This window comes from Umbelopsis ramanniana (assembly GCF_025399195.1).
Source record: "Umbelopsis ramanniana AG unplaced genomic scaffold K450scaffold_81, whole genome shotgun sequence".
NCBI lineage: Eukaryota > Fungi > Mucoromycota > Umbelopsidomycetes > Umbelopsidales > Umbelopsidaceae > Umbelopsis > Umbelopsis ramanniana.
The window spans coordinates 1-13,121 of NW_026252167.1; the positions used below are offsets into that span (position 1 = coordinate 1).

General features: G+C 42.6%; 8 protein-coding genes across 8 annotated transcripts; 5 read left to right on the forward strand and 3 right to left on the reverse strand.

Annotated features, from left to right (window-relative positions):
• Positions 1-319, forward strand: K450DRAFT_260350 (uncharacterized protein). Its single transcript, XM_051592147.1, has one exon. The coding sequence runs from the start codon at positions 41-43 to the stop codon at positions 248-250; it is 210 nt and encodes a 69-aa protein (XP_051440696.1). The 5' UTR covers positions 1-40; the 3' UTR covers positions 251-319.
• Positions 320-1,047: 728 nt separating this feature from the next.
• On the reverse strand, positions 1,048-2,237 carry K450DRAFT_260351 (uncharacterized protein). Its single transcript, XM_051592148.1, has 4 exons — positions 1,945-2,237; positions 1,859-1,878; positions 1,415-1,765; positions 1,048-1,341 (listed from the first exon to the last, which is right to left on the reverse strand). Exons 1-4 carry the CDS (start codon positions 2,217-2,219, stop codon positions 1,319-1,321), a joined length of 669 nt encoding a protein of 222 aa, XP_051440697.1. The 5' UTR covers positions 2,220-2,237; the 3' UTR covers positions 1,048-1,318.
• An 830-nt stretch (positions 2,238-3,067) lies between these two features.
• Positions 3,068-4,109, forward strand: K450DRAFT_260356 (uncharacterized protein). Its single transcript, XM_051592149.1, has one exon. The coding sequence runs from the start codon at positions 3,167-3,169 to the stop codon at positions 3,986-3,988; it is 822 nt and encodes a 273-aa protein (XP_051440698.1). The 5' UTR covers positions 3,068-3,166; the 3' UTR covers positions 3,989-4,109.
• K450DRAFT_260358 (uncharacterized protein) lies at positions 4,110-5,989 on the reverse strand. The gene is made up of 9 exons (XM_051592150.1): positions 5,492-5,989; positions 5,320-5,422; positions 5,181-5,241; positions 5,074-5,118; positions 4,921-5,008; positions 4,762-4,859; positions 4,544-4,684; positions 4,415-4,474; positions 4,110-4,340 (listed from the first exon to the last, which is right to left on the reverse strand). The coding sequence occupies exons 1-9, from the start codon at positions 5,656-5,658 to the stop codon at positions 4,231-4,233; spliced, it is 873 nt and encodes a 290-aa protein (XP_051440699.1). The 5' UTR covers positions 5,659-5,989; the 3' UTR covers positions 4,110-4,230.
• Positions 5,990-6,184: 195 nt separating this feature from the next.
• On the forward strand, positions 6,185-7,478 carry K450DRAFT_260365 (uncharacterized protein). The gene is made up of 7 exons (XM_051592151.1): positions 6,185-6,267; positions 6,336-6,576; positions 6,645-6,766; positions 6,824-6,935; positions 7,002-7,111; positions 7,176-7,388; positions 7,459-7,478. Exons 1-6 carry the CDS (start codon positions 6,208-6,210, stop codon positions 7,188-7,190), a joined length of 660 nt encoding a protein of 219 aa, XP_051440700.1. The 5' UTR covers positions 6,185-6,207; the 3' UTR covers positions 7,191-7,388; positions 7,459-7,478.
• On the forward strand, positions 7,281-8,343 carry K450DRAFT_260370 (uncharacterized protein). Its single transcript, XM_051592152.1, has 6 exons — positions 7,281-7,388; positions 7,459-7,478; positions 7,557-7,634; positions 7,707-7,853; positions 7,915-7,983; positions 8,048-8,343. The coding sequence occupies exons 1-6, from the start codon at positions 7,370-7,372 to the stop codon at positions 8,324-8,326; spliced, it is 612 nt and encodes a 203-aa protein (XP_051440701.1). The 5' UTR covers positions 7,281-7,369; the 3' UTR covers positions 8,327-8,343.
• Positions 8,344-9,456: 1,113 nt separating this feature from the next.
• On the forward strand, positions 9,457-10,902 carry K450DRAFT_275384 (uncharacterized protein; the record flags this gene model as incomplete). The annotated part of the gene is made up of 7 exons (XM_051593165.1): positions 9,457-9,478; positions 9,551-9,649; positions 9,793-9,822; positions 9,907-10,100; positions 10,174-10,235; positions 10,302-10,393; positions 10,457-10,902. The coding sequence occupies 7 exons, from the start codon at positions 9,457-9,459 to the stop codon at positions 10,900-10,902; spliced, it is 945 nt and encodes a 314-aa protein (XP_051440702.1).
• Positions 10,903-11,483: 581 nt separating this feature from the next.
• K450DRAFT_260390 (uncharacterized protein) lies at positions 11,484-13,063 on the reverse strand. Its single transcript, XM_051592153.1, has 6 exons — positions 12,907-13,063; positions 12,674-12,832; positions 12,559-12,597; positions 12,112-12,468; positions 11,780-12,014; positions 11,484-11,559 (listed from the first exon to the last, which is right to left on the reverse strand). The coding sequence occupies exons 1-6, from the start codon at positions 12,958-12,960 to the stop codon at positions 11,552-11,554; spliced, it is 852 nt and encodes a 283-aa protein (XP_051440703.1). The 5' UTR covers positions 12,961-13,063; the 3' UTR covers positions 11,484-11,551.
• Positions 13,064-13,121: the final 58 nt, after the last annotated feature.

A 13,121-nucleotide genomic window follows, 5' to 3' on the forward strand; every position in this document is an offset into this window, starting at 1 on the left:
TGTTCGCCTAGTACGGAAAAGTAACCACATCTGAGGACGAATGGAGCCACACTACAGTTGTGTTAGGAACGACACGCAACTGTTAGTTGGCGGAATGAGGACGAGGATGTGGTGGCCTCCCTCCCAAACAAAAGAAAGATCACAAAAAATTAAGTTAGAAGTTGACCCTCCCAGGCCACAAAGGCGAACATGCTGGCGTGGCATAGAGATCTGGGATACATTAGATAGAAAATTTTTATTATTTATATGACTGAGAATAAAAGCGTGGCTCTAGAGCCTATAACCACATCCTCGTCCTCATTCCGCCAACTAACAGTATGTCTACATTCAGTAGTCGAAGTCATTGAGCCTATGTTGTATTTGAATGCGAACGCAATCAGAAAGAGAACTAGAGTAGCTCACCACCCATCGGTCAGCAACACATCAATGCTTCAATCATACCATAGGGACACCGTTTATGTTATCCTACACGCTTTCCCTCAGCAATAAACAAGACTTAAGTATTTGACTTTATATTAAAAAGTGAAAACCATAATTCATACCTTTCTCGAATAAAAAATCCTATTACGATCGTCTACTGTCTCTTTTTTTTTAAAATAAATAAACTAATTTAACGACATGGCTTCCATTTGACGATGCTGTAACCATGTAAATTATATAGGCATTGATTTAAGTGCGCATATAATTGTATTGTCACAAGCGAGAGTATTTAAGTAGCACCTCCAAATGCGATGGTCCTCATGATTTTGCCAATAGTATCAAATACTTTAGATACAGACATTATTGATGATAAAAAGTGAGTATAAATCGTTGCGGTACTGTACGCAAGGTAATATATATGTGGATATGTACTCTCCTTTCGTTACGAAATCTGAAAGTTGATACTCTTTATACTTAATTCTGATCGTCTTTCCTCTCATTCGTATTTTCATAAAGGCAATTCAAAGGTAGCTTCACACGACATCAAACTTTTTATTTTATTTTTTATCTATTCTCGTCAGTGATCCTATGGAGACGAATTCGCTTTTGCTGTAGTGAACATACCAAGTGGTAGATGTGACTTTTTCCTTATTCAGTTGATCCGCATTGTTTTATCAGTACCAGCCCATATTTCGTTAACAAAGAAAGAAAGATTTGCAAAGCAGAACCACGGCGACAGTTTGAGAAAAGTCTTCAGAAAAACATATATTGTACACAACTGAAGTCCTCCTCCATTAATAATACATTTGAAAATCTCTTTGTAAAAAAAAGCCAATGAATGTAAATGAATGCTAATTCACATGATTACCATTAAGTCTTTTAAAAAAGTCAACCAGATCTAAAAAATCTTTCGAAATACACCTGAACGAACAGATTTTTTTTTGAGTTAAGTGAATACCAGTACTTTCATAGCATTTCTTTGCACTATCCTTACCACTCATGATGAAGCTAGTCAAGCCCCAGATTTCCCTAACTTCAATATCGTCGGGCGTCTTGTATACAGGGTATTTGTACGAAGAGTCTCTGAAATTTTGCATCTCACATATCGCAGGGTCGGTGAGATATTCCAATGGCAAGGTGAATACGCTTGCGACCTCATCTGGATTGTATTTGATTTTGCTGACATCTACAGGATCCTTGATATAACCAACGAAGGGATGAACACGTAGATTTCTATGCTTGTTGGGCAGTATTGCATATTGTCCAAGTATGTCTATGTTTGATATGCCGATTTCCTCCATCGTTTCTCTGAGCGCTGCATGTTGCGGTGATTCATCTTCGGCGTCTATGTAAATTGACATCAATTGGTCAACCATGTTATTCACAATCCTCTCCTCTTCCCAGAACCCTCCCATGATAGGTAATAATTAGTGCTTACCTTGCTTACCACCAGGGAAGCTATTCAAAGCATGGCTTTGTTAGTTTCGACTCAAGGTCAGCAAATATAGCACCAAACGAACAAACCTTATCTCGCCTTTATGCGCCCTCATATGAGCTGCACGTATAGTAAACAGCACACTTGGCTTGCCATCCATGGTTGTGCATAGAGGCATTAACACGGCAGCATTCTTTGGATTGTCAATGAATTGGAATTTCAGTTTTGGGACATTCTTTAAGCAGTCGGAAATAAATCGCAGTGACGCTTCGTCGAACGCTTTTGGAACGTTTGTAGAGTAGTAGCGAGCGTTACACGAGGGGAGTTGTCTTAAAATTCGTGTTGGGGTAAGCATGTGAAGCATTGTGTCCGAGAGGAAAGCATTCTATTGTTCCTTTCCGTGAGAGTCAATTCATACCGTGTCGGAGTTGAGCATCAAAATAAATGTCCCTTTGGTAACAGACAGTGTGTGAAGCAAAAAGAAAAGTTTACACTTTTAAAGCCTTATTAGAGACCGACCTTTTCTGGTATCCATGTAAGACTTGTAAGAATGAATAATGTCAATCATCCTATCGCATACTTGTTGGTTCAACACGGATAATCGTAGGATGTGTGCTCATCTCATGCGCCTGGGTTCAGGTTGTCGTAAAAATACAGCACCGTTTACGAAAAGCATTGTAAGATAGTCATGTTAAATGAACGTTCGGAAAGCATTTAATACAGTAGATTCGGTAATGAGGTTAGCGCTTGCCATAAAATCAATTGGAAAGGTTGATGAATTTCGACCTCCCAGCTTGTCGAGCTTTGAAATATCCATGCCCAAATTTAGCTGTTCAGCCCAACGTAAAAATTCAAGGAAAGAGCGAGTCTCGCGATTGTGAAAGGCTCCCCATTCAATGCTGCAAGGAGTTAACTCTATTAGAGCTATACAAGCGAATGATAGCAAGATTATGCCGGCATCTCTGCCGTTGGACATTTGGATCGAAATCTCCATTTCGTTGGCCATAGAAGGCCACTTTCGTAACGTTGTTCCACTGCTGGGGGTGTGCAAGCTACTGCGATCTGCATTACATCAGACACATCAACTATGGGCAGAGCTTGACTTTAACTACCAAGATAGTCCAAGGGCACGAAAGTTTCCAGTACCGAAATATGATTCTATCTTACTGTAAGCCTGCCTTGAACACAAGTTGACATGTAGAGGAATACATACTCAGACCAGCGTCTTTTTCTCGATACTATAGATATCTCAAAAGCCTACCAGCAAGTTCAGTACAAAGAATTCGATGGAGACCTCCAAGCAGCGAAGCAATGGGCAATATGATACAGTTTACCCTGCAAAAATTCGATACGCTGGAGATATTGGATGTTCGACCGCATTTAAGTGACTCAACATCAAAATATCTACTGGCCGCTTATACGGCACTAAGACAACTTCATGAAAAGAACATTCGGTGTACCAAGTTTAGAACATTGATGCTAGCGAACACTTCCTTTCGACAGGAAATCATTAAGAATGAAAGTGATATAACACTGATGAACAGCTTGCAACAGGAACTGGAATGGTTAGCCAATGGAAAACAAGAAAAGGACGAAGTTCAACCGGGTAAAACTCCAGACAAGAATTTAGTCCATGATTTAGCTATTTGTGAAATGTGCGAATCACAATTTGCACACACGAGCGGAAACAAAACATGCATCATAGAGACGTGCGATCATCGGAAGTTTAACGTGTGCTTGTCTTGCACTGAATATTGCTCAGCCTGTGATGCTCAGATTTGCCCAGATCATCCTGATGAATACGATACAATGGCTGAAGATTATTTTTTGGAAGGACGCTGCTATCATGGTAACGGGGAGATGCTTAGGTATTGTGCTCTGCACGAAGAAACTAACTTGTGCAACAATTGTGAATTGGCACAGTGCGAGCATCATTTACAAACTTGTGTCAACCGCGACGAAGAAGGACCATGCCATTCTGGTTCCAGGACCTGTATAGACTGCTGCGTTCAATGCCCACTATGCAACAACTGGTATTGCAAAGATTGTTACGTGTCAGAAAATCATGACATATATCATCGCCAACATGGATATCCTGATTTAACAGAATTGGACAACCTATTTAAGGAATAACGGTAGCCCACCAGTAGTTCACCAATGATCAACAAGAGGTCAAGTACAGTCTGCCCCAAACAGTCATCTGAGCTGAAGATAGACAAAAAGGAGGCAGATTAATCGTGTAAAAAGTAGACTATATTTATTTAGTTATGGGCAAGCGAACCCAAGGAATTAAAAAAAGGCATGTATCTCGGTCAAGGAGGTATCCCTTCCTAAACGTCATGGTACGTTCATCACCATCAGTGCTTATCACCAACTTATATGTTTGCTCGCATACGAGCTTCCTTCAATCCAGACTTCAGCGCTTCCACCTCTTCTTTGTAATCTACCATTTTGGATTGTATCATTTCCTCCGTCACACATGATTCTAAAACAGTCGTTTAGTGCTAATGAAGTATTGCCAAAGAATTAAAGTTCCTGTGACATTGACTATGTACGTACCCCATAGATTGAAGGCAGGTTGGACCTGAACGCCGTCAGGCAGGGCTACAATAGTCTGGCCTTTATGCGCGTATCTGATTAGAAATGGCATATCATGAAGCTAGTCTCGAGTGAATGTTAGGTACTTACAATGCTGGCTTTCATCCAAAATGGCTGTCATATACGCATCCATTACTGTCTCCATGGGTACCTTCGGCGATACATCGATAAAGCCAGTGCCAGGAACTTTAATACCGTTAAGTATGTCAGTCTCCACCCAGTATGGACACACTAAGGTTTATCCATTAGAACCAGATATAGAAAAAATGTGCAGTAAGATCCCCCCCCTAAGAGCATGCTGAACTTACCAGCATTCACACGGACGTTGGCGACGTCTTTCATTGGTTGCATTGACCTAGTCCAGCCAACGACGCCATGTTTCGATGCTGTGTAGTGCGGAATTACGCTGTGGAAGGATTTAGAGTTCATGCAATATTACACCTTCAACAATTTGGAATGAAACATGCCTTGTGCCTACAAAGCCTGCAAGTGAAGCAGTATTGACAATGACTCCTCCTCCCCTCTTTGCAAGATGCAAAATAGCGACTCGGTTGCCTGAAAGGTGGAATGAGGATGAGAGATATCAACACATGCAACTGCAACTTGCTAGCCATACTTACCCTTAATCACACCATCTAAATTTATCTTCAATGTCATGGATTCCCCTATTGTAATTTAGTTCAGTACATGAAAATGAAGACGTCGCTAGGTTGCCGTCGCCAATTACCTTCAAGCGGTCCAAAAAGAGTCTCTGGGTGCTCTGATATACCTGCATTCAAGCAAGCGATCTAAAGAAGTAAAGGTTACTATTGTTAGTACGTTCCTGTAATGTAATGGCTTGGTAATATATTTCGACAACGGCTTACATCGACGCCACCGAACTCTTTCTCGGCCGTTGCAAACAGCTTCTTGTTATCATCCCAGGATGTCACATCAGTGCGTACGAAGACTGCGATATTATCTGATTGCCTACGATACCAACAGGTAAGTCGCATTGAACGCTACCAACTAGCAATAACTCTCAAACTTTGCATTTACTTGCTGTTCAATGCTTTGGCTAGCTCTTCTCCTTCGTTGACTAAAATATCTCCAATAACGACCTTGGCTCCTTGCTCAACGAGTGCAGTAACAAGCGCTTTACCAATTCCTTTAGATCCTCCTGTAACGACGGCGACCTTATTCTTCAGTTTGCTTTCTTGAGTCATGGCTGTTGTATCTGTGGAGGTGGAAAAGGACAAGTTACACCAATGCTTTTGCGCGCGCTTCAATTTATACGCTCTGCCGATCGTGAGATTTACCGATTCTGCTTACAAGAGACTGTTTTATCTACTTGAAGAGATACTTGTATGGTTGCCATATTAGTTTTGTACGCTCAATTTTTGTCTTTCGAGATTATTATCTCTGCTTTTGCGCAGTATATCAACGCAAGAGCAAAAGGCAACAAAACGTATGTATTTGCGCATTGTCCAATTTTGATGCTTGGAAAGACGATTTCACTCGAGACGCATTTTTCTATGGGTGAAGGCTAGAAAGATTAGATTAGAAACGGGATATGTTATAATCGTTGCTTTGGACTTTTTTATTTGGATAGAAAATATAAAGTTCATTTTTGTGGACATCATGCTGGAATGAGCATGGTAGGACGAATTTTTCCCAATTTTTTTTTTACGGTAAAAACTCATATCACACTGCGTCCATTTTGAGCGGGAAAGCGTGCACTCATATATCACCATTCTATCCCAGCTCCTTGATCAATGGCGTCCACAGTGAACAGCATTCAGCGTTTTTTTGGGAAAAAGAGCCCAGAAGAGCTCGTATGTATTTTATTTAGTTAACCATTCTATTGTTCTCTTGCACGATTTCTCAACTTCATTGCATATAGGTACGCAAATGGCAGCAGGAGATTCGAGCGCAGACCAGAGGCATAGAGCGTCAGATTCGTCAAATAGAACGAGAAGAAGCAAAAGTTAAACAAGGCATAAAGGCTGTAGCAAAACGTGGAGATGTCAAGAGCTGTAAATCACTTGCAAAAGAACTAATAAGATCTCGGAAACACGTTGATCGACTCCATACAAGCAAAGCCCAGCTCAATTCTGTATCCATGCAACTTAACCACCAATTAGGTAAATGATAGGACGGAATTGCAGAAAAATGCACAAGATACTCATTAGAAATTTGTACTTGTTTATAGCTACACTGAAAATTGCTGGAACATTACAAAAGAGTGCAGAAGTCATGAACTTGGTAAATCAGCTAGTTAAGCTGCCTGAAATCGCCAAGACAATGCAGGAAATGTCAATGGAGATGACCAGGGTACGTACAGGGATACAAGTATCAATGGGGTTCAAGATAATAATACTTCATCAATAGGCGGGGATCATGGATGAGATGATTAATGACACCTTTGAGATGATGGACGACGAGGATTTGGAAGAAGAGGCTGACGAGGAAGTGAACAAGGTGTTATATCAGGTCACCGAAGGTAATGGTCTGCCATTTCTGGAATGACTATACGGCTTGATAAATATCTAATGGTTGTGATGTATAGGGACGATGGGCGAGGCATCTTCTGTGGCAAATCTGCAGAACCCACTCGTCACAGAGGAAGAGGAAGAAGAGGAAGAACCAGAGTTAGATATGATGCAAAAGCGACTAGAGGTATGTTATTGGTCATTGCGTTGAAAATAGATATGTAGATACTCAAATTTTCATTTATTTACAGGCTTTGAAGGGATAAATGTACTTTAAATGATAATTATTTTGACTGTGGAGGTTTCAACCGGCTTGTACCAGGTTTTTTTTTTCGTGCGTGCGGAACAAATATGGCAATAAAGACACTTTTCTTGGCGTCATCGAACCTCAAAAGTCACTTGTCCCAAGCACACCTTTTGTTACTCTTGCTGATATCCCTCCACGATGAGTAACAAACTACAAAGTAAATGTCGATCACTAGTGTGTGCATTATCGATACAGTTCCTTGACTTATCAGTTATATCGTATCCTAGATAACCTTTTTCAGCTCAAGGTAATGGTGGCCTATTGTGCATTCCGTGGCGTTGGCAGCGATCTGTGAAAACTGATCAATTCACTTGGCTTTTACCAGTTTACGTCAAAGCAACTACTGAATCAATCGAAGAGAGCGACTAAGGATGAAAATGCTGAGAAGACCAAATTGAAAACGGTGAGCATCTGATTCAATTCATTCTAGCCTGGATTCATTTGTAGGTTCTAATGCAGGTACCTTGGGTTGCAGGCAATTCAAAAGGGAAACATGGAAGGTGCTAGACTTCACGCCGCCAATGCTATAAGAAAGAAGAACGAATCGCTCAACTTGCTGCGGTTATCCTCAAGAATTGACGCCGTGGCTAGTCGAGTGCAGACAGCCGTGACAATGCAACAGGTAGGTGGTGCTGATCTCGATGAACAGGGATACTACAAATACTTATAGCAGTGGGAATTAGGTTACTGGATCGATGGCGAACGTCGTGAAAGGCATGGATAGAGCTATGCAATCAATGAATCTTGAGAAGGTAAGGACTCTTGTGAAGCTTTATCGCACGTTGACTGTTTTTAGTTGACACTCTGCGCGGCTAGATCTCAATGGTGATGGATAAATTCGAATCGCAGTTTGAGGATTTGGATGTACAAACAGAATACATGGAAGGGGCTATGGCAGGAACCACCACCATGACGACACCTCAAACCGAAGTAGACGGCTTGATGCAACAAGTTGCTGACGAGCATGGTTTGGAACTCAACCAAGAGTTTGGAAACTTTGCTCCAGGCACCTCCATTGCTGGATTGAACAAGCAAGAAGAGAAGGATGTTGAGGCCGATAAGCTAGACGAGAGACTACGTGCTCTGAGACAATGATCAACCTACTGTATACCTTCCTTTATCATTTTTTCTAGCTTGAAAGACAAGTGCGTGTTTTCTGAACTACAATACAATACAAATACATATAATGTTCGTTTATAAAGTGTTTGAGCTCGAAGATCTGGATTCCTGTGGCTTAAACTATAGTGGCATGCCGCTGTCAGAGAACATGTTGTGGTAACCCTAAGCAGCCGGAACTTGCTGTTAAAGATTGCCTTATGCAATAGACACTAGATTTCGAGAGCTGGTATTGGTAATGCTAAGCATACAATAGTCATAAGCACACATCCGTCAAGACATATTGTGTATCATTTCTTGTGACCTTCTGCTACTCAATACACCACATTGTTAAACCTGCGTGCGCTTCATAATAAGGTTCAGGGTAAACGCCATTGCATCCCACCTAATATAAAATAGTCGGGAAGCTCGGAGCCATTCTTTTTATTTAGTTCCTTAAAGCCCGTCATAATCTTATACTTTGAAGTCCTAACCGAAGTTTGTTTTGCTGTGGTACTGTTAGCTGACATGAGGACCAGCTCAAAGGCGAAAGTCAGGCCAGGATCACTTCATAAGTGAAGGTATGTTGGCCGCAAGCAGAGCATTAAGGCTGGGGCGCAGATGTCGTCACCGGCAGCGTGGCCGGAAATATCTCCTTCTGACAATGAAAAATTAGGACCTCTCTTTCCCCTCACTATACTTTATCACACTAATTTGACACTGTCCCTGGGGACGGAATTTGTTTTATCTCATCGGAGCACGCACACGTTCCCTCGTGCGGTTATATATTTAACTTCGTCTCTTCGAAAATTTACATCGCTTGTCGTCAAAAAAAGGATTCATGGTCACAGACTTCATTGACATGAGAAGACTACCGGCGAGTGTGTGAAAAATCATATGGCTCTAAGATTCTCGTAAATAGCCTGTAAGCTATTCAAGCTGGCCATTTAAGGGAAAAGTACTTTTGTGTCCGGAGAAAAGGGACATTCAATACTCCGGATAATCTGGAAATTCAAAAAAGCAAACGACTGTGATTTACGGCTTGCTTTCAATCAGCTAGCCTGTATATAAATACACCAGTTCAGTGGTAACTTCTTTTTTTTTCTCACTGTCCTTTTCATTTCATCATTATGTCTCTCGGTCGTACTTTCAGTAAGTGTCTGCCAGCTCAATACACTGACAACCATAAAACACTAGCACTCACCTTCATTTCTCTCACGTCAGCCCTTTACACTGGCGCTAAGATCCCTGCTGTTGGTCTTGGTACCTGGCTCTCTGAACCCGACAAGGTTCGTCAAGCCGTCCTCTACTCTCTGCAAAACGGTATGTTCAATGTGCGATTCGGGGAAAGGGTGCTGGCTGGGCTGTCACGGTTCAACGTTTTCGGGCCCACAGCACTAGCCGCTCTGCCCGTTTGTCCCCTTACGGCCGTAATATCTTGTACTTACCTTCTGTCATTGACTTAGGCTACCGTCACATCGATTGCGCCTACATCTGTAAGTTTCGGATTTATCCACACCCTAACATGGTACTATTGCCTCATTTGTCATTCTCTGACCTCTAAATTTGACCACCCGCAGATCAAAACGAGCACGAAGTCGGTCAAGCTTTCACCGAGGCCAAGGTCCCCCGTGAAGAGGTTTTCGTCACTAGCAAACTCTGGAACACTCACCACCGTCCCGAGTACGTCAAGCCTGCTGTTCAAGCTTCCTTGAAGGCTCTTCAGTTGGAGTACCTTGATCTCTACCTCGTTCACTGGCCCGTTTCCTTTGCCGTAAGCTACCTGTCTGTTTTGCCAATAACCTTTCGAGCAAGAGCGAATACTAACTCTTCACTTACGAAATTAGCCCGTAGGCAAGCCTGAAGATACCCCTGTCACTCCTGCCAAGGACTACTTGTTCCCTCAAAAGTAAGTACATGGCCAAGTTTAAGGGCAGACAACCAAATCGCAGACGCTAACGTTGTGTTTATGAAGGAATGGTAACGTTGACTTGGAAGAGGTTGATCCTCTCAAGACTTGGGCTGCCATGGAAGAGCTTGTTGATGCTGGTTTGGTCAAGGCTATTGGTAAGTGAGCAGTTGGGTGGTTTATAGCGTGTTTGAACGGTCCGTAGCTGACTCCGCGATTAGGTCTTTCCAACTTCAACATTGCCAAGATCCAACACATTTTAGATAACTGCCGTATTCGCCCTGCTGCTCTTCAGGTTGAGCTTCACCCTGCTCTTCACCAACAGGAGTTGTTGGACTTCTGTGCCAAGGAGAACATCCACGTTACTGCCTACTCCCCTCTCGGTAACAACATCTACGGCAAGGACCGTACTGTCGATGACCCTGCCATCGCTAACGTTGCAAACAAGCTCGGCAAGACCCCTGCTCAAGTTTGCATCTCATGGGCTGTTCAGCATGGAACCTCCGTCATTCCCAAGAGTGTCACACCCTCCAGAATCACCGAGAACTTCCAAGACTTTGTTCTTGAAAAGGAGGACTACGAAAGCGTGTCCAGCCTTGGATCCCGCAACCGCCGATACAATGACCCCGGCAGCGAAGAATGGAACTGCAACATTTTTGACGAGTAGGTGTGCAGGCCTCGCCATCCTCCATAGTACATATTTGAAACCAACAATAAACCAAATTGCATAAATTTTACGCGATGACACGAGACAGGGTCAGTCAGTGATAAACTGAGGGGGAGTTTTTTTTTATTCCAAGCATGTACATTAAGCAAAGATAGTTGAGTTTAGGAACATAAACAGTAGCAAACACTGATATTGCACAAAAAAAAGAATGAAGGTTATGCTGTTAGTTTTGAGATGGTGTTGTTTCTGCTTACCAGAGTACTGTGTAACGCATTCTGGCGGAGCAAAGGAAAAAAGGGTACTTATATACAAAATGGATGTGTCAGTTCTACACGAGGAATGGCGCGAAGTATAATTTTACAGCAAGAAAAACAAAAGAGATCGCATAGTGGTAATGCAAGACGTTTTCAGGCAACACGGCCACGCTTGTACATGATATTTTGATCCACCCCATCCATATGGCGCTTTCCCGGAGCTCTGCGATGGAAAGAAAAACAATGAGAAACGTAGGGTATAAAACATGTCTTATAGAAGAGAGGAACTTACTCAGGTTTGGCAAGCGGTGACGGTCGATATTCGCGTAATTGTGCTGACATGGGCGGCGGAGCTGGCCAATTGAAAGATTTGGCAGAGTTTGGAGTGCCGTAATTCAAAGGGCTTGGCAATTCGCCTTGTTGGTAAAATTCAGGATAAAACGTCGACGGTGAGGGTAAATTTTGAGCAAACTGGGAAGGTAGAGCGGATGAAGGCGTAGTGTGGTCGTTGCTGCCCTGGTCTCCCATATTCATCCTTTGGGCGGACTGAGTGGAATGGTCTTTCACGTCTGACGGTATTTGAACCTTCAATTGCGGCCGTCCCGACGTGTTTGCCGCTGGGCTTGGCAAATAAGGGCTCCTGTTGACAGGACTCATATGCTTTGCATTCATGTCAACATACAAGCCGTTTGGCATAGGGGATCCATTGTTCTCCGCAATTGGAATGGATGGGTCAGGTATATACTGCAATCGCGTGTATTGATGTTGTTGCTGTGACTGGACAACAAGAGGGGGTGGCAACTGCGGAGACGAATATTCGGCCTGTGACGGCATCTGATAGTATTGTTGCATATGTGGCTAAGGTTTTAGGGAGAAGAAGGAGCAGGAGGAGGTCAACCAAATTAGAAATTAAATTCATGCAAAAGCAAACAGGTACTTTCGTATATACACTTACAGGCATCCTATGAGAAGCTTGCTGAACTGATTGGACATATGGCGCATCGTACGATGGAGGTGGCATCGATTGTGTCATGCCGTATTGAGGCTGTCGAGATGCGGAAGGACCATTCATGATCATAGTGGAGTGTGGAAGTGGTGATGAGTGTTGAGACATCGGTGGGGTGGGTGGTTGATGGTGGATCATGGTGGCATCGGATACTGCAGGTGAATACTGATGTTTCAGTGGGGGTTGCTGCTCAAGTTTTCCATCAATATCAGACTCCATCAGCTCCGCAGAAGCGTCTTCATCATCCGTTCGCACATTCTGCTCAGCTCCGATGAACTGTAATGAGAAAGAGAAAAAGTCGTGAGACTAGTTAAGCACCGGCCATTGAAAATCTGTCATATTCGACAACAGAAAACGCATAATAAATTAAAAAAAAAAAAAAAAAAGGTGCCTTACATCCGAATTGCGTTTGCTTTCGTGAGGTTCAGATGAATACTGAAACGAAAGACAGGGGATGGCCCTTGATTAGTTGTCTGTTGAGATTGCTTTTTGGGGCCAAGCAATCACATACCTCGGTGTATTTCATCAACGTCTTGTCAATGTCTGTGCTGCCGTATTGAACAAGCTTATCGTTGGCTGTGAAGATGATCAGAGCCACTTCACAATCGCACAGCACGCTGAGCTCATAGGCTTTCTTCATTAAGCCGTGTTTGCGCTTCAAAAAAGTTACCTTTTGTCGATTTGACAAATAAAGGGTAAGAATGGGGAGCGTTTATCCACAAGGAAATTTTTCTAACAATGTACCTGTCGGTTACGTTCATCAGCGATACGTTGAATCTTGATCTTTTTGCGACCCATGTCTGTTGCAAGTTTTATTTGAAAGGGAAGAGGTATGAAGAAAGAAAAGCTAAGTGGGAGGGGAAAAATGGGCAGACGCTTTTGTACCTTTTTTTTTTTTATTGCTTGGAGAGAAAAAAAATTCAAAAGGCCCGGGCACAGAGCATTCTATTTTTAGAACA

Bases quoted from the DNA above. Each gene is read 5' to 3' on its own strand.
- K450DRAFT_260365 (XM_051592151.1), top strand. From the start codon at position 6,208: ATGGCGTCCACAGTGAACAGCATTCAGCGTTTTTTTGGGAAAAAGAGC. The intron at 6,268-6,335 runs GTATGTATTTTA...CATTGCATATAG, and splicing joins AAAAGAGCCCAGAAGAGCTC to GTACGCAAATGGCAGCAGGA. The intron at 6,767-6,823 runs GTACGTACAGGG...CTTCATCAATAG, and splicing joins TGTCAATGGAGATGACCAGG to GCGGGGATCATGGATGAGAT.
- K450DRAFT_260351 (XM_051592148.1), bottom strand. From the start codon at position 2,219: ATGCTTCACATGCTTACCCCAACACGAATTTTAAGACAACTCCCCTCG. The intron at 1,879-1,944 runs GTTTGTTCGTTT...TGCTTTGAATAG, and splicing joins GCGCATAAAGGCGAGATAAG to CTTCCCTGGTGGTAAGCAAG. The intron at 1,766-1,858 runs GTAAGCACTAAT...CAATTTACATAG, and splicing joins CTTCCCTGGTGGTAAGCAAG to ACGCCGAAGATGAATCACCG.
- K450DRAFT_260370 (XM_051592152.1), top strand. The intron at 7,635-7,706 runs GTGAGCATCTGA...CTTGGGTTGCAG, and splicing joins AGAAGACCAAATTGAAAACG to GCAATTCAAAAGGGAAACAT. The intron at 7,984-8,047 runs GTAAGGACTCTT...CTGCGCGGCTAG, and splicing joins AATCAATGAATCTTGAGAAG to ATCTCAATGGTGATGGATAA.
- K450DRAFT_260390 (XM_051592153.1), bottom strand. From the start codon at position 12,960: ATGGGTCGCAAAAAGATCAAGATTCAACGTATCGCTGATGAACGTAAC. The intron at 12,833-12,906 runs GTACATTGTTAG...AATCGACAAAAG, and splicing joins CTGATGAACGTAACCGACAG to GTAACTTTTTTGAAGCGCAA. The intron at 12,015-12,111 runs GTAAGTGTATAT...CTAAAACCTTAG, and splicing joins AAGCTTCTCATAGGATGCCT to CCACATATGCAACAATACTA.
- K450DRAFT_260356 (XM_051592149.1), top strand. From the start codon at position 3,167: ATGGGCAATATGATACAGTTTACCCTGCAAAAATTCGATACGCTGGAG.
- K450DRAFT_260350 (XM_051592147.1), top strand. From the start codon at position 41: ATGGAGCCACACTACAGTTGTGTTAGGAACGACACGCAACTGTTAGTT.
- K450DRAFT_260358 (XM_051592150.1), bottom strand. From the start codon at position 5,658: ATGACTCAAGAAAGCAAACTGAAGAATAAGGTCGCCGTCGTTACAGGA. The intron at 5,009-5,073 runs GTAAGTATGGCT...TCCACCTTTCAG, and splicing joins TTTAGATGGTGTGATTAAGG to GCAACCGAGTCGCTATTTTG. The intron at 4,860-4,920 runs GCATGTTTCATT...ATCCTTCCACAG, and splicing joins GCAGGCTTTGTAGGCACAAG to CGTAATTCCGCACTACACAG.